Source organism: Gymnogyps californianus, chromosome 1 (genome assembly GCF_018139145.2).
Source record: "Gymnogyps californianus isolate 813 chromosome 1, ASM1813914v2, whole genome shotgun sequence".
In the NCBI taxonomy this organism is placed as follows: Eukaryota; Metazoa; Chordata; class Aves; order Accipitriformes; family Cathartidae; genus Gymnogyps; species Gymnogyps californianus.
In genome coordinates this window covers 91,453,091-91,472,605 of record NC_059471.1, presented here as the reverse complement: position 1 = coordinate 91,472,605, position 19,515 = coordinate 91,453,091, and the positions used below count along the sequence as shown (strand labels likewise).

Here is a 19,515-nt window from a genome sequence, read left to right as displayed (position 1 = left end):
ACAAAACTTTTGTCATCTGGATAATATTTGAGTATTTGAAAACATTACCTTTCCTCCTAGATCAAAGAAATAATTTTTTCATCTAGAGAAATTACTTCTCACGAATTTTGATATTGTATATTGTTCTATAAGCTATTCGAAAGTTTCCCAGAATTCATCATAAAGGTGGCAAGACTTCAGTGATGGACTAAGTGATCTCTGTCACTCACCAATCAACTGAAGTGTTTAAAACTTTTAAGGATGAGAAGTGTTGCATAAAAGTAAGGTACCATTTGATTATCTTCTCTGCCACATGCAGATACATACAGACACAAATCTTTGGTCATCATGTATAGTATCAAAGCTAGAACATTTTAGTTCTTTTTAGACATACAGCGTCTTTCCTTTTCCCTTTCTGTAGCACTTCTGTACTTTAATGTGAGGCCTTTCTAGTTGTAGGTATTCTGATTACCTGTGGAAAAAAGAACAGAACATAATCCTTGAAATTAAGTTACCCTATCTGCTCTTCAAAGATCTCTTACAGAGAAGGTGGGAAAAACAATCAGTGCAGAACTCTGTTGACTTCAGGTTGTCTTTGACAAAATCTATGTTTGTAGCTTGGAGTTTTTCTACTGTATTTTTTTTCCTCTGGACGCTATGGACTTTCTGTTACTTTAAAAGTTTCTTTTAGAGAAGCAGACGTACAAAGGCTGTATCTGAATGAACAGCTTAGCTCATTTCTGAACATAAGAAAAATGCTTTTAAAAAGACTTGCACTACAAGTGTAGAAGTATCTAGCTTAAAACTGGAGCACAGTACTGAAAAGCTGTTTTTTTCAAGAGTTTTGAGCCCCTGCTTAAGAAGAAAACTTAGCTCTCATAGTGTTGGATTGAAAGTAAAGAGTAGTTGAATTTTGGTCTTGAGAAAAAGAATCTACTGATTGTTCATTTTGTTCTCCTGAATGTCAGTTCTGGAAATCAGTCTTCAGTAAACAACCTAAGTCTCTACCTGATCTGACCAATCTTTGGGTTGTTTAAACCCAAACTTCCAGCTTTGGTCTTCCTATATCAGTACAATGTCTTTCTTTCTGTGAAGAATGTTTTTGCCAGTTAAAGTCAGAAGTGAACCCAGGTAAGTTCTTCACTGGAGAAGAGAAAAAGCCTCAGCAGGGGAATATTTATAAGCAGTTTAACTGATTGCCATTGAGAAATGGCATAATGAATACAAACACGATTTTATGCCTGAATCCTTTTTCTAAAGCAGTGTTACAGGCTGATGGTTTTGTTTGGGTTTTTTTTTTTCCCTTAAGGATGTAATTTAAAGAAAAACAAACATATTTGACCTCTCTATCATTTAGAATACCATCTGGAATACCTCAGACATTCATACCAGAGATGAAAAGAAGTTGGTTCTTATCATTAGAATGCTCCTAGTTGCCCAGATTGGCTTTAAAAATTTTAAGAGTAGGATTCAGATGAAAATTTCAAATGCTTGAATCTATACCAGAGGAGAGCTTGAACTCAACAGAGAAAAGAGATATCCATGCAGTCAAAATCATTGTTGTGTTATAAATGTGAGGTGCTTTTTAGACAAGGCAAGTTGGAATTTATCCCAAATACACCCACATAACCGCTATTTGTTTGAACTTACATATATAGTGGGTCAGTTTGTCGATTTTTGGCATCTGAAGAAATTGTGTCTATGCCAAAGTCTTAGAATGTGTGTGTGTGTGTGGGGGGGTGTTAGTCAATGATAAAAAATACTGCTGTTCATCAAAACATTATTTAATTATCTTACAGTTTTCTTTGCTTTACTGTGTCATAAAAATGTTTTATTGACATTGTTAATAACTGTGTACATGTTACTGTTAATCTCAGTTAAGTAACTTAGGCATCACGTAGATAGCCTGCTTTTTCTTTTATTCTTTTAAGAGTTGCCACATCTTCTGTGTAGTGATTGTATTAACAGCATAAATAGCATTTATGAATATAGAAGTTAATTATTAACAATTCCCTGGAAACCCTTTCACATGAAATCTATAGCAATAGTGCCTAAGAAGGAGTACAATTCCTGCTTCAACACACTAACCTTTTCTGGTGGCACAACTGCTATCTACTTTTTAAAACTGAAGTCAAGCCCCATTTTTAAAAAGCATTCTGGTTGGGAAACATCTTGAATTAATTTAATTCTACTCTTTCTCTTTAAAATTAATTAAAAGCAAAAATATCCACTTTTCTAATAACAGAGATTAATGTTAGTTTTACTAATGCAACTCTCTTCTCATATTTTCATCTTTCAATTTAAACAATCTGTGTTTTTCCATCTAAAGAGAGTTAAGGACACCCATGAGGAGGTAGTGCAGGTCTGAGATAAGCTGATCAATATATGCATTATTAAAATGGTGGACAGCATGCCATTACTGCCGTAGTGTTGATGACAAATAGAGATGCTTAAATAAAGTAGTTTACTTGTTTTTTTGTCAGGTTATACATTATGCACATTCGATTTCCTCTACAGTCACCACGAAGTGTGGAAGAAGTTAAGGAATTCAATGAAATTAGCCTGAAATCATTAGCTGTAAATTAGACATTCGTTTAGGCTAATTCTGCTTTCAGTGATGGTCTGCTTATTATAAAGATGTGTTTGTCAGGGCTCTAGATAGATAAATTCTTTCTTTTTTTTTTTTTTCCCCCAAAAGAAGAGAAAATGTCTTTTATTGCTACTTATGATTTTTATTGGTAGTGTGTACATATTTCACAACAAAACTTTAACCAGAAAAGCTGGCTTTATCTTCATACAGTAAGAACATTTTTTGGAATGGGATGAGCATTCATTATTTTTAATGCTCTTCTGTGCTACTGCTTCAGTTTCATGTTTTTTTCATTCTCTCCTTTTTAAATTTCTTATACTGAAACATATTTTAACTCACTTGGAAGAAGTCTGCAGATCAAAACTAGGGAAGGCAATGAGAATTGTAAATAGATCTTAACACCATACTGTGTACTATCCCAAAACTCAAGATTTATAGACTATAATCGCATCCACCAGCTCCAACATCCAGAATGGAAAAGTTGGAAAACAAAATATTTAACACATTGGCTCACTGTTTTCCTTTAATAAAAGAGAAAGAGACTCTTTCTGTTTGTGACTAAATACAAAATATACAAAGTCAGAAAGTTCCCATTAGCATTTCTCTACTGTTTAGAGAAGATAGATACAATGATTCCTACTCACACACTTTATGGGATGCAGTATGCATATCTGATTATGTTATCCTTGTTCTGTTGCACAAGAGCTATTGGAGGAATGTGGTTTTAAACCTCTTTTGGAAATATAATGCCACTAGGTGTATTTAGTTGGTATGATTTTATGCAAAAGTAGTACAAGCTGAAAGAAGGTATTTTGTGTCCTTCTCATTGTTTGTACATGTACATAGCTAGGGTTGACCTGACTACAGCAGCAGCACTCCATACAGCAGTAGTACTCATTCCCAAATACATAGCTCAAGGGCATTTCTGGCTTTTAAATACCCTATAAGTTGGTGTAGTTCTGTGTTCCCCTGGAATATCTGTCACTCCTTCCTGCTCTTGGTGTGTGTGGGCAGAACAGACCTTTGTGCATGTGCCTCCTGTTGATTGGTTTGGGGCATGGACATTTCTGAGAAATAATTTGTCTTCAGAGACATTTATAAACCATATTATATCTTTAAGCTGTCCCACAATTGCAATGTTTAAAAACCAATATGTTGATGTCACTTTTAACACTACCAGATGAGAGCAAAGCACACAGTCCATGCGGGACCATTTTAAGTTTTGCTACCTGCTGGCTTACTTGAGCTGCAGACCTGCCATACTCTAGTGGGACAGAATGATGTAATGTGGGGTAAGCACAAAGGCTAATTAAAGGAATAGATTTTCCTCGTCTGGAGGCACGAAAAAGACTTATTGTATTTCCTCTTTCCATTGCACTTCATGCAAGAGTCAAGTATGAATTACAAAAATTTCTAAACCTAAAAATGTCGAAGTTAAAGAGTTTTAACCCTGCACTAACCCCACTCAGTTTTTATGCAGAGCGATGTCCAATGGTAGTTTGCTTGTTAATGTACAGTACTCTTCTTTATTTGTGAAAATCAGTGTTGGTTCTTAAGGGTTAACATGCTTGTTTAAAATATTTATCACAGATATTATCAAAAAATAGATTCCTTTATGATAGCAGATAAACTCTGTGAAAGGATCCCAGTCCCATTGATGTCCATGACACAAAATCAACATTTTTTACTTTGTTGTTTCCTTCAAGAAAGCACACTTTGCTAAAGGGTTTTCCTGATTCACAATTACAAACCTTATGGTCAGTTCTTGACCGCTTAATAAAAAGTTTATTTAAATATTTATAGTCGAATAATGTAGTTGTTTCCTTAAGTTTACTTTCCTGAAATGTATTAAGAATTTTATACTTGTGAGTGCTCATATTATAAACTGCAGGTGTGATTCTCATTATTAGTTCTGCTAGGTATTTCCTGTACAGAGCATTTCATATCAAATATAATTCAAAGTGTAATGAACTTTTTAATATTGAATTTATAATCTTTCATTAGTTTGCGAAGCCCAGATTTTGTTTAATAATTAATTTAACTGAATTGGTGAATTTATTATGTTAGAAACCTACATAATGCCTGTGTTGTAAAAAGAATTTTCTAATCCCTGGAGTAAAATATCCTTTTTCCACTCATGGCAAAGGGCTCTCCTTTTTGCAGTATTGTGTTTTGTGTTACAATGCACTATAATTATCTGCATATTTTACCTCTATGCTACTTGAAAACAGTATGCATTCAGTATTGTTTCATAAATAGAGAAGAAAATGTTGAAATAAAACAGTGGTAAGGACCATTTAGATAAATTCAATACAACATGCAAAAGACCCAATGCAACGTGCAAGACACAGGCCAGGTTTCATCTGCATTTTTGTGCGGTGAACATTTGGATTCAGATTAATGGAATCTTAAACTCTCTTTAACAAAAAAAGAAAAAAAAAACAACTGAGATATGTATACTTTCAGTAGCCTACCAAAACTTCAAATACCAACCTTGAGAATCTTACTCATGGTCATTTCAAAAGCAGGGAATAGAAGAGAGATAGTAAAAGGAGCTGTTGCTGGAGGAAGAAAAATGCAAATAGGAAAGAGGAAGAAAAGGCAAGAAAGGAGACAGGTGCCAAAAAACATGACAGGAAAGGAAGAGATGAAAGGGAGAAATACAGGTGATCTGAAAAGCAGCAGAATGTACCACCAAGCAATGTTGAACATAAAGATATGGGAATTGATAATAAATACTGATTAAAGCAACTAGGAATTGACTATTTCATAAGGACTACTTTCTGCCCTTTAATTTTTATTCATGCATGCCTACATCTAGGCTAGATTGTATTTCTGAATTTTCACCTTGGCCTTGATTCTACATTTCAGAAATCTCAGTTCATGTAATTTTGGAAGAGATGCATCTACACCATTACTAGAAAAGAGTGTTACGATTTAATATATTGGAATTTTTTTTGTTACTAATTGTTATGAGTTAACACATCAATATCCATAGGTCCTTTTTTTTTTTTCCTTATGATATAACAGTTGCCAGCAGCAGTAGCAAAGTGGTAGCTGTGAGACATATTGGATTTTCCTTTGCATTCTGATAAATCTTGCTTTCAAGAATCATTAGCTATGCTGGTGTGGTCCAATACAGAGCCAGCTGAAGCCTTGCCCCGTGCAGCTCAGTTTTGGAGTTGACCCTGATGTTAATCAACAAAAGGGATCCCTCTCACAGTGAAAATGTGATAAGCAACCTTGGGTACTTTGCAGCACGCTGGCAGTACATTTGCTCCTTTGAATACAATGTGATTTCAGGTTAAGCAAAAGCTGATTATCTCTTTTACTTCTTTTTGGAGCTACTTGTAATACACACATGGAAGATATTGTTGGAAATTCTGTTCTTAAATTGACGAAAACAAGGGCTAGCACTCAGTATTTCATTATATATCCACTTACAATAATTTTGTTTCATCTCTCAGACTTTCAAGAGGGAGCTGAAAACAAAAGAACCTGTTATCAGGAGTGCGCTTGAGACTGTGCGAATCTTCTTAGCAGAGCAGCCTGTGGAGGGACTGGAGAAGCTCTACCCAGAACCAAGAGGTAATTGAAGAAAGAGCAGGGTAATAACACATTGCTGGAAAGATCAGTGATGATCAGTGATGATTAAATAAATTCTCCCAGCCACTGTGAAAGCATTCCTTTTACACTCCAAGCTGAATGTCAGTATTCAGAAACTAAGCTAAAAATATAGGTGAAAGAAACCCTTAGCGATCCTTCTGAACACTGTGGCACGAAATAAACATGCATATTTATAAGCAGATTTTGAAACTGGCTTTAAACCTTTAGGACCTATCTATAACTACAGGCCCATTTGAGGTCTGAAAGCTGCAATTCAAATTCAACTTATAGTCTCAGTACTACAGAAGCTCCCAAATCCACTCAATCACAGCAAAAGATTCACAGTGATTAATATTTATGTATGTGCAGAACTATTTTGCTGAATCAGGATACAAATGATAAACTTTTAGCTACACCTTACATGTTTAAAAATGCCTTTATGTACTTAAATGCGTATTTTGGTGATCTGTATGGTGGCAAGATTTAAATTTGTTAAGAGATTTTCAAATGAGAATACATTAATAAAATAAATTTCACAGGTGTCTTTGGTTATGAATAGTTTCTTACTGAGCTTTGAACTTACCCAGATGGCAATTATTTTTCTTCTAAGACAGAATATGTTTTAAAAGCCTCTTAACTTTCACATTTAGAGCTGTCACCTGAGGAAAGGGCCCACAATGTCACTAAACTTCTCCAAAGGCAAGCAGATGAGGTCAGAACTGAGTGGGATAAGCTGAATCTACAGTCTGCTGATTGGCAAAAGAAGATAGATGATGCTCTTGAAAGACTGCAGGGCCTTCAAGAGGCAATGGATGAACTGGACCTGAAACTACGCCAGGCTGAAGTGTTCAAGGGATCCTGGCAGCCAGTGGGGGATCTGCTAATTGACTCTCTGCAGGATCACTTAGAAAAAGTCAAGGTATGTGTCAGTATATCAGTATTTCTGAGTATAAAATAATTGGCTTGTTCTATTGTATGAATCCCCAAATCAGGAATTATCCTTTAAAATGAGAAATTGATGGCTTTGTATCATAGTGATTTATATTAAAAAAAAAAAAGGGGACATATAAAGAGTTTTATAATTTCTGCAATTAAAATGGAATTGAATCAACATTGAGAATGTATATCGCTAACATGGGTAAAAAGCACTACAGGAATATGTAAATATCCTGAGCACACCCACTGTTAACTCAGGAGATGCAGAGTTAACAGTAAAGAAAGCAAAATAGAATAGATAGGAGAATATATGATAAAAGTATAGAAAATTAGTTCTGTTGTTTGTTATACTTTTGTAAGTAAGATGAGTACATAATTGTGTCTATACTTGTAGAGTAGAATTTAAATAATTTAAAGTATATGGTTTTGTTGTTGTTTTGTCATGATGGTGGTATTTGCTATATCTGTCTTATTTGATAACTAGGCCTCATAACGTAAGATAGTTTAAAAAAATCCCAACCCTGGAAAAACTGTCATTATTTTCTATAACTTAATGCTTATCTGTTTTTAAGGTTTGTTTCATAAAATCATTGCTTATTGAGAAACTCATGAGGACTTGTCCTCTTTCAGCATGACTGCCATGGCCAGACTTTATAAGTACTACAGGATTCCTTCAGCTAGAGCACAATAGAGGCAGTTGCCATTTTGATAAGAACAAAGTGCCTCTGTTCCATTTACATAAATGGGAATCATCAGTCATTTTGAAAGAGACCTGAGCTGACTGTTATTTTCTCTAGTAGAACATTAGGATCTAAGAAAGAGGAAATAGAATGACTAATGGCAAGAAAAAATGCCTTTAAAACTCAAATGTAGTTTATAAAAAAAAAAGTCCATGAAATTTTAATGAGTGTCCTGTACAAATATTATACAAGACAAATGAACTACTTGGTAGCTGATGAACAGTTAGCTGCAAAATTTGCTTATCTTCATTTAAATTCATAAATGAACGGAAGAGATCTATTTATGAATTCTCAGAAAGTGCCTTCTATTATAGCCATGGATTTTTTTGTGATTTTGAAGAAGATATTCTGAACAGAAACACTGAATCCCTGATATTACTGGAAAACAAAGCAAGTTGCTTAATTCTAAAGCTGTGACCATAACTGTTGACTCCATGATTATAGTGCTGAATCCTGTTACAGTTTAAAAAAAAAAAAAAAGTCTGTCCTAGAGGACATAATGAAATTCTAATAACAGCCATGACAAAATAGAAATCTTAATGCTTATGAAAATCCAGAGGTACTATCAATCGGTAGATGTCTGTTTATTCCTTCTGAAGTCTTAATATTAGGGCCAGACAGAAACCAATACTTCCATTTCAAGATTTAAAATTAGATGCTACCACCTACCCCGATTTTTATCTCATTTGTACCATATTTACTTAAAATATTTATGAATATAGGCTATCATAAGACCATACCGTAAGATTATCAGCTAAATGGTAAATGAAAAAACCATACAGAATATATTCATATCCTTATAAGGTATAACTTTTCATTTCATATATGACAACTATAGTCTGCTAAATGCACACACAAGGCGATATTGTGCTTTCAGCACCTTCTAAGTGATCATAATTAGCTTAAGTAATATAAGAACACAATAGGGCAAAAGCTGAATCATATTAAGTATGTGAGTAGTACAATAATTGTCCCAAAATATGCTGTCTAGAATGTATGTATTACTCTAACGAAATGTAATTCCAACATAGATACTGAAGACAAATGCAAGTACTAACTAGGCAATGTAAGCACGTTTGTGAAATTAATAAATACCAAGAAAGCTACAATTGTGTCTGCAATTTGAAGGCCTATATAAAAGAGTATGTTTTTAGGTTTTGTAGGTTTTACCTCAGTTATTCATATTTATGACATTCATATTTTTTCTGAGTGAAATCTATTTTAGAAAAGTTGTAAATCAAGACCAATAATTTATGTAACCCTAAAATAGAGCATGTAAATCCTTAAAAAGTTTTCAAGTTTGCAATTGCTACATGTGAGCTGGCTAGACTATAGAAACTCTGATCTTGATCCTTTATTTCCTTAGCATATCTACCTAAAGTGTACAAATATTTAAAATATACTCACAACCCTAGCCTTAATTGCTGGGTTTAATTTTTCAAAACTTAAAAAAGAGGGTTTAATGTAAATATATTATCTGTGACAGGAGCAATAAGACATGATTTAAGCCCATTTTTATGTTGAACATATTTGTTGGATAGTAAGTTCATTTCTGATTTACTGTCTTGACAAATTTAGATGTAATCATTATTACTATCATCTCAGTAATAATGACCAAATTAGTAAGTTTTTTTTCCCCCTCACCCCTTATTTTGTTTAAATGAAATCCAAACAGTTGGGAAGCTATTTTTTTGTGTTTCATTTCCACAGCTATCAAAGATGGAAGAGAAAGATTATATTTTCGCTACTTTTGTACACAAAATTAAAGCAAATCTAGGCCTTTCTACAAAATATAATGCATATTTATTTTCTTCATAAGACTTGAACAACTATGTAAAATAAACTTTCAATAACAGTATTATATTCATAGTTATTTGTAAACAAAATTGTTGCTTTGAGAGGAAATTAGTTACTAAAAGAATTGCTAGTCTAATGCCTGAAAGTCTTACTAAGATTAAGAAAACTAATATGGGAACATTTACAAAAAGGAGTATGTAGAATTGACTCAAAGCATTAGCCAGGTGAGCAGCAGTGTCTACTTCGCATGTTCTACAGAAATGAAGAACATCGTTCCTTGTCTAAAGTGGATGTCCAATGATGGGAAGACTGAAGGGGCAAGAGAGATTTCTGGTAGAGGGACAAGTGGAGGGAGGGGGAAGAAAGCTCCAACCTGCTCAGCACTGAATTGATTCCTCCTACATACTAGTTACCTCTTCTAGTCTACAGGCCCAATCCTTAGCTCCAAAACGGCAGTAATCCTCCAAAGCGCTGTATGCATATGAGAATACAAAATGAGTTAAAAGCTGTTGTGTAATTCCTAATGTGCAATTTTAAAACTTATCTTATAATACTCAAGATTGGGAGAATCACTCAGACATTTGACTCAACTCTGCAGACTTTAGATGCCTTTGGTGTCTGCTACTTGGCCTGTATAGGCTGGTTTAACACATGCCTGGTTACTACTGTTTTCTTCTTGCTCCTCTTAGTAATTGATTCACTTAAAGGTTAAATACTTTTCCTTTGCAAATGTTTCAATTAAAAGGTAAATTTGTTGAAGAAGACACAAGTTATATAGCCTTCAGTTAAAAATTATTAGTAAACAATAAGGTTTTTTCTTTATAAATTATATTATCAGCCAAACATTATCAAATTGATATGTTATACATCTCTCATCCTTGCTCTGTTTTTTATGATGTGTATTACAATGACTGATGATATTACAGTATGAGGGAGAGTACCTATTACTCTCTATACATCTAAGCACCCCAAGCACCTTCTGAGCAGATCTTCGAAATATTGGACACATGTGATTGCATTTCTTGCAAATTCTTCTCCTAATTGGGATCACAGTAGCCTTCCCAAACCTAAGCTGATGAATAACTTCCTAGGGAATGAGTTTACCCAGCACCATTTGTCACTGTTCTCTTTATTTATAGTTGTTGGAGCTCTTAAGGTCATGGTGTAACGTTGAACTCACACAAAATAACTGATCCTTGATCAGTATTAATGGATTATTTTTACAGATCCTTGATCTGTATTAATGTACCAATTGGTATTCATCTCTGATTCTGAGGACAAGAGATAAATAGTTTCACACACCTACCCAAAAGAATGCAACCTAGACTACAGATGATCAATAATCAAAATATTCTTCAGACTTCTCTGCTGTCCTCTGTTATTCTCCCTTTTTTCTTCTCTCATATGAGTGATCTTATCTGCAGACTGAAATATAACTTACTTTCTTAATAACACACATTTTTTTTCTCTCTCTCTCTTCCAAGCATACCTTTCTGTCCATTAAAATCCAAACCATCACTTAACTGTCTTAAATTCAGTTCAAGCCCAAATGAATCTATTAAATGTCCCCTAATATCCATTGGCTGATCATTTTGATTGTAGCTCAGATCATATTTTAGACATGACCTGGGATTTCTACTTCTCTCTGCAGCAAATTCAACAGATGCTTTCTTCTTGCAATCACTAACAAAATTTTCTCCTTTTCATCAGAATGCCTGGAACACTTAGGGTCACATGAGACCACCACTCAGTTTTTATATTAAGCTTTTCCTGGTATGCAACTGATATGCAATCATACCTGCCTCATCCATTTCGTATCTTATTCAAAGACCCATTCCAGGAATTGGCAGCAGAACCACCTTGCCTCTCTTTCTTCCCAAAAGTCTCTCCTTCACTCCGTACCAACCAAAAGCTTGATAATGGTTATGCTGCTAGTGTGCAACAATCATTACATGTCATGCTGATACCTTCTCACTGTTTTGTTGTCTGTCTGTAGACGTCTGCTGAGAAATACTAATAGGAATTAGTACCCTTAGGAAGTTTTAGAATTTAACACTTTTACACTCCAAAAAATTCTTTTTTAAACTAGAAGCCTCTATTTTGGGATGTTGTGCACAGAATTTGGTGACTAAGGCAATGTGGTTTGTCTGTTACTAAAGGTAGTTCAGCTACTCCAACATACTTATGAGAGCACAATGCAAAGCACTTTCTTATGTTAGTGATATACTACTATATCACTAGTGGCATATAACTGCTTCAGTTTTCTGTCATACACAACACTGATATAACTCCTTTCTGATATTTTTTTTAACCACTGTAAAATAATAAAAAAAAAAAATCAAGAACAGGCAGTAGTGTCTGTGGTTTCTCTAGTTCAAAGTAGAAGTGCGTATCTCAAGAACACCTGCCAAATAAAAGCTGAATTGTGTAGTCCTATTTTCAATTAACTCCATTCTGTTATAGAATGATTTGTTCTCCTTCATTGTCACATAAAGAGGGCACCTTGACTCGATATGATGATTGTTAACTGTAAAAAGCAGAACAGAATTTAGTGACGTAAGTCTTGTATTTTCCTGTGAGCAGTTTTCACAGAAGTCTTAATCTTGCTTCTTAAGAAGTGGTTGTTGTTCTTGTAGATTCACTTTTACAGTAATGAATAAAGCAGTTACATGGGAAGACTATGAACTTTGCATATAGATTATGGATTTTAATGTATTTAATGTAACAAGTGTATTCACAAAGGCTGTAAGGATCCTTTTAGATTCTTTTGTCACAGCCTATTTACAATTTTAATACAATTTCCACTAATTATTTTCTACAAACTTGTGAAACAAAAGGCAATGAGAAATTCACGAGTACTGCATAAGTAACCCTTTTTTTCTGAGATGTCAGGCCTGAATTATATGCTGTATATTTCAGACTTTCTTCAGCATAATTGACAGTTGTAGCCAATTGTATGTCACTGACAAACGTTCACTGGAAAGCGTCAACCTGAAACTTCTTTCTAATTTGTAAACTGAACAGAGTTTGCAGTTATGCATACATCAGAAATGAACTGATCTGCTCATCATCTACTCCAAAATAACTTTCTATGTGCACTCAATCCTTTTGTCCCTAGTCATCTCTTCTCTAAATGAGACAAAAGGTAAGACAACCCCTTAAGATAATTAGTTAAATTTCAGTTGTGTTCATATGTGGCCATAGAAAGAAAAGAAATAGATTTGGCAAGGTCAAAATACCATATTATTACAAACACTCTAATAGTAAATCAGCAACCTCAATTACCGGACAATGAATGAGCATAGGCAGCTTATTTAAAGAAAAAATAAAAAAAGCCTTATATATTCTTCTGTACTTCATTTTGCTACTGTTCAGCTACTGCTGTGCTGAAAAGAGGCATTTCAGAAAAGTGGACTCTTACAGTGCTATTATGACGGAACTGTGCTGACAGCTGCCTACAATGGAGATTCTGAGACCAAAGCGAGTTGTTGAATTTCCAATTTGTATTCTCATTCATAGAAAAAGAAATTCTTCCAAAATTATTTGAAATGCTTAGGTAATTGATAATTTTCTTTCCTTCCTGAAGAAAGAATGATTTTTGTAAGGAATTAGTAGGGGTCACATACAGAAAAATTAATGAATGACAACTGAAACCAAGACAATAGTCCACATTCATCCCCTCCTAGCAATGGAGATGTATACTGGACATGAAGAGAGCAGTTTTAAATAGATCCATAGAAATTATGCAAGAAATAATTACCTGGAAGATGTATTGAATAACCAGAATTTCCAACCAGCTAGATATCAATAGCAGTACTAGATCCATGTTAAAGCAAGTTGTGGTCAGATTGTAATGTGATACCTATACTCCTGTTGATTTTTTGCTAACATAAAATTAAGCTATGCATTAAGTTAAGCTAGCAGAGCTCATGCAGTCCAGTCTGTGAAGTAAAATGGCATTACACATACAGCGACTTTTGAGATCTTTTTAATTACTCTTCTTTAGTGATAGACTCTATGTTCCTTAAAAAAAAAAAAATCCAACAAAAAACCAAAAAGAAACCCAGCAAAAAACAAAATCTATTTTTTATATGGAGCTCTGAATTTATATCAACAGCAAATTACTGCTCTTTGGAAATAAAATAACTTGCCTGGTATTCTGAACAAACTTACTTTTGTTCCACTTTTGTAATTTTTTCACATCACCTAGATATCTTCCAGCATTATTCCAAGGCCAAACCCTTTTTTGCTTCAAATTTCTACCGTGTGTAATCACTTTTTTTTTTCATGTGCAACACTGATTGGTTTCACTGCTGTTACAGAAATTTGAGGAGAAAATTTCTATTTAGCAGAGTTTGCAGCAGCCAAGCCTACAGAAGTCAGTGGTCCTAAAGTATTATTTCAGCAGTTTCAGTGCTCATAGACTGGGATGTATTTTGACAATTTACAAGCATTACTTCCCACTGTAGCTATACTCCCTATTATTCTTAGATTTAAAAACACCAAAAATGCTAAAGCATTCCATATACAGAATTTTAGAGTATGAACTAAGATTTGATTAAGTATTTTTAAATTGTTTACACAATTAAAAGATGACAGCATCCATTGGTTGACAGCTGAATAGGAAACTATTTGCCTGCAGTGTAGGAGATGGAAGTATTAATGTTTTCTTCAGACTACAACTGAAGTAATTACTGTTACAAATGTTTCTCAAGTTTATCATTTCATACATATGTCATTCTGTGATAGAATCATGCAATAATTATTTATGATGTCTCCTTAGACTACTTTGAAATGCATATACATTTTTTCAGTTTAATTTGAAGCCAGCTGCCACCACCAAAGTCTATAATCAATCTGAATTAAATTGTCCTATTTCCTTTAGTAAGTCTCTTAATAAGTTCTGTGCTGGACTCTGTGATTTTTAAAAACTAATTCATACAGAATAGCCATTTCCTCCTAATTCATTTGCCAGCTTTCCAAAACCCAAAAAATCATCCCTGAGAAAATTAGAGATGATCTCTAGAAACAGCTTTTGTACATGTGAGATACTTGTAGACTAGAGATTGTTCTAAGTAAGATACTATAAAAGGAAGAGATGTTCTAATGGTATTCTAGAGGACTTTAAGGTTTTAAATATAAGTATGGTCAATAAAAATAGAATTTACAAAATGGTAAAAACTCTTCAGCAACTGTTTTACTGCTAATATGAACTAAAACATCAGTGGAGTATATCAGAACATAATAAACTTTATTTTAAAATAAGCCAAAACCTTATTTAAATTCACTGGAACACTTTGACATCCTACAGATGTCCTTATTATAGATAACATTTTTGTGAATTTAAAACTTTGTGGAGTTTGCTATGACAAAAGCAATAGTTGAAGTTTGTTGAATTTGTTAACAGGTCAACTTTCAGGATGTTGTAAAACATCAAAGACACTTCAGCTAACTATATTACCTAATTGGTTCTACAGCCTGGTATATTGTTTTTACCTTTTTTTAAATGTAGTTTTATACAACAGAGAATTTAGTAGGGTTGTTTGGTTGTCACTATTGGAGGCAAGTTTAATTTTCTAAGGTTTCTTTTAAATATCAAATTGAGTTAAAAACCATGGAGTGCTTCATCACATAGTTGTACCAGCTGAAGTTAGTTCTACTATGCTTCTTAGCTTGCAGGAGATGAAAGTTACTCAGTTGTGTCCTGTGGTCTCTTAATCTCATTTTAACAGCTTATGAATCAATGTATTTTCTCATATGAAAAGAAATATATTCACAAATCGTTATTTAATATGTAATAGTCATGTATTTGCAACTGATACAAATTTAATCTAAACGTCTCATCTGCCTTATGTTGTTGCTATGTAATCAGTCACATAAGATTGGAGAGTTTGTTATGGCAATAGCCCGTATCTAAGCCCATTTTAAATACCTGAAGCAAACCATCATTCCTTCTACTGGCTCCTTTTGCAATAAGCTATACATTTCTGATCTCATATTTAGATGCTACCACTTTAATTATAGTGAATGTTTTATGGAGACTAGATTACATAGGTTTTTTGTCTATATCAAGCTACCTATTTTAAGGGAGAGTACAAAATCTTTTTTACATGGGAATAATAAGAAAACGATGAGCAGGCAGAGAAGTAAAATCTTAGAGCAGTCTTTTAAAATTAAACTGCCCTTGACCATACTACTTATTGGCAAACAGTAGCATAATTGAGATATAGAAACATTAATGTTGCTCTGCTAACAAAGAACAAACAAAAAATGAGTATTCTTTAATTAACTTTTTTGGGAATCACAACTGGTGTGACACAGCCTCTTGTAGACCATTTTGCGAAAGAACCAGCACCCGGGAAAGAGCTGCACCAGATTTCACCTGATTTGCACCAGATTTGTGTTAAATGTATTAACACAATTATTAATAGAACAGATCAACTATTTTCTCTTTGATTAAGGACCTTTGGGCTAAATAATACTGTTAACTTTTCGCTGACAGTAAGTGCAGAAAAATTCCTGAACTCTACAGAAGAAAAAAAGGTGACCAGTAAAAAGTGGAAATCTTTTCTACCTCTAGCCCAGTTTGGTAAAACATGCTATTATTAGATCAACAGATTTCATTTAGAGCCAAATTTTTCCTTGTATGAACTCACCCTGCTGATTTCAGTGGGAGCTCAACATGCATATCTGCAGGCAGAATTTGACTTTTTAAGTATTGGTAATCTCTGATCTTGGTTTCTGATAGCCTGCTGAGAGAGCTGACTAATACATGTATAAAGACTTGTCTGGCATTTTATGCCTCTGAAGTTCAGAATTGAGGTCAGACCAGAACATTTTTAACGGATTGCTCTTTATCAGTTTATCAGAAATAAGAATGGGACTTGAGCTTTTAGAAGGAGAATTAAACATTAATGTTTAAGTACCTAAGTGGCATGGTTATTGCAGGGACTTTAGCATTTAAAATGGCTTTTTGTTTTGTTTTGTTTGCCATATAAATACAGCATATACAGCATGTATAGATGCTGTCTGATGATCAAGTATTAACATTCCTGGACATGACATCATTAAATCAAAGATGCTCTTGAACTGTTGTGATTCTGTTCAAAAGTCTTCTTTCTCTAATAACCTGGAAATGTAAATATTTATCGAAGGGAAAAAAAAAATACAGTGCGAGTAACACTTTTCTTTTTACTGTGGGATGATTTTATTCAGGCTTTCCTAAGTGAGTGTGGCTCAGGGAGGTGGATGGCTAAAGGGAGAAAAAGTATGTCTGAGGAGTATTTATAACAGAAATCTGATCTGCTATATGTAGTCTGCTATTGAAACATTTCTACGTAAAGCAAAAGAACGTACCAGAAGTGAATATATAACCAGAGACATGTATGTTCAGTGAGACACAAGAGGAGGGAAAAGGGAGAAGGAGTGCTAGAAATGAATTTTAATGTTGTCTGCTTTCTGTGAGGAGGCAAGTTTTTCCGTGAAGTCTGCCAGTATTATGTTTTTAATGAAATCTTTTCTTAAAACATTGACTCTCCTATTCCTGGAAATGTATTTTGGTGTTGTAACTATCAAGTGTGCAGATTCTGTAATGATAATGTTACTGTGACATAGGCAAATCAATGAGCAAAATAAAATCAATTTATCAAGCTCATATGCTGGTACACAGTAATTATTTAGGGACTGCTTGAAGTAGGGAGTGCAATGAATATTAGATTGCCTGGGATGTTTATCAGTGACCCATTGCACTCTACTTTTCTCATTTTAATCTTTATACATTTAAAGCCTAATAGAGTATTATTTCTTTTTTTTTTGTCGAAGGTTAACCCATAATAAAACCTTATAGTTGCTACTTAGCACTTTTATAGTGCTTCTCATGTTCCAGATAGTATGATAGCTTCTTTCTGAGACTGCAATAGAAGTAGTACTATCCCCAATTTACAAATAGGGCAATTGAATCAGTGAAACTAATTTGTCCAGACAGCAATGCCACTCAAATTATTTTTATTCTCTTTAGCTTTTACCTGCAAATTGTTTTATTTTCGCTGGGTTCGATTTTCCAGAGGATTAAGAATGACAGTTTTCTTCGGTTTCAGCAGGAGCCACAGCTACCCATTTCCCAGAGCCTCAGCCTGCTCTCCCTCAAGACGTGGCAGGGCAGCCTGCCACCCAGAAAGGTTTCAGCTTGAATGCCTGGGAAGGTGGGCACTGCTCCTGACACAGTTTCCCAGCCTGTGTCTGGTGCTGCTATAAAAACCCTAGACCTGTTTCATTTTTTAAGTTTTATTTAACTGTCTCCTTTTCAGCATTTTATTTTAGTATTCTTTCTTCCTAAATTAGCTTAAAAAGTAAATTGTTCTCAGTTATGTTCTACTAAAATCTACTGCTAGAACTGAATTTCCTTGTCTGGCATTGTTGAAGGATGTTCTTATTAGATGTAAGAAGTCTAGGAATTTCCACCTCAAGATTTTGACTTGGGGTTTCACCCATGTCCACTCCCCACACATCATACAGTGGTGATGAAAAGGTGAAGATGGGAATTACAATATTAATTCAAGAACTGGAAAACATAGCTTTCAGCCAAACACTTGAACAGTCCATCTGACCTGCATTCTTCTGGAGGTTAGAGACTGGATGGACTGTAATAACTTCTTTTGGCCTTAAGCTCTAGGAAAAATTTTGTTTTCCTTGCTAGACGTAGTAATTATCAACTTTATGAGGCTAAACATTATGAAATATTTACATGGTAAATTTGAAGACTTGTTGGCATATTGTAAGTAAACATGATCCTTCATGTTGGGGAGAGGAGAAAATAAAGATTTATTTTAAAATTAAAATAAAGATCTGTATACACTTTTTGTTAGAAAAGACAGGAGGAGTTTCTGAAGCTTCTTGTCTGAATTGTGTTAATGTCGGTTGAGTGTCAGAATACAATTGGTGTCTTAGTAGTGTCTAAGCTAAGCTTTTGTATGGCCATGCAAAGAATCCATATTTTAACTTCTGAGCTACAGGGTCTGCCCGCTGATGTATGGAAGCATGAGGTGTTTTGTAATATCATGATACAGCTGTTCCAATCTTTCTGGTTTAAACTGCTTTCTTTTTTTGTCAGTGAAATACTACATTTGCCTTTAAAATACCATGCTGCTTTTCAACACAATAGAGATTTACTTTGTAGTAACTATTTTCTGAGGGCAAGGAGGACTCCTGAGAGTCTCTGTTACCTGAAAGAGCTTTTGATAAGGAACATGGGTTATTCAACCTTTTATGTTTGTATATATCTAATATATATTATTCACAAGTTAACTAATAGAGATAGATAATGTGTTATTAATAGTTTAAAAACAGGTTTGGCTGAGGCTCCACAACCTAAGCATATATATCTTTTCAAGTGCTTTTAGCTTTAATAATGCTGAATGAAACCATACTAAAGGAAAAATTTCCTTTGTAAAAATTCCTTTATATTTTCTGTGTCCTTCATGTAGTGTGTGTTAGACTTTCAGATTATACTTTGAAATGCTTCAAGTTACTTACAGTTCCTAGGCACTTCATCTCTTGATTGCCAGACTGGCTTCTTGGTTGCAAAGTAACTGAATAACTGACTTTGATTATGTGGAAAAATTGGTGCAGAGCTGTTTATGAACACTTTAGCAGTGATGGGCTCTGCCATGTTGTGGGTATAGTCGTTGTAGTAGAGTGAATTACAAGCTAAATTTGCTCATTTACTTTTCCCCCTCCATGGAGCAGAACACAATTTCAGAATAAATGGTGAGGCAGTAGCATAGGTTGTATCCGTTTAGGGATCATAAAACTGCATATCAGCTGTTGATTTAAAAAAAAAATAAATAAAGAATTCATAGTAACAAAGTG

The 19,515-nt window shown here is 34.2% G+C and overlaps 1 protein-coding gene across 2 annotated transcripts in view; it reads left to right on the top strand.

Moving 5' to 3' along the window:
* Positions 1–19,515, top strand: part of DMD (dystrophin) — a 922,027-nt gene that overhangs the window by 720,720 nt on the left and 181,792 nt on the right. For both annotated transcript variants that reach the window (XM_050904429.1, XM_050904437.1), the window contains exons 53-54: positions 6,037–6,157; positions 6,826–7,094. In XM_050904429.1, the coding sequence (XP_050760386.1) occupies positions 6,037–6,157; positions 6,826–7,094 (390 nt within the window). The remainder of the gene's footprint in view (positions 1–6,036; positions 6,158–6,825; positions 7,095–19,515) is intronic.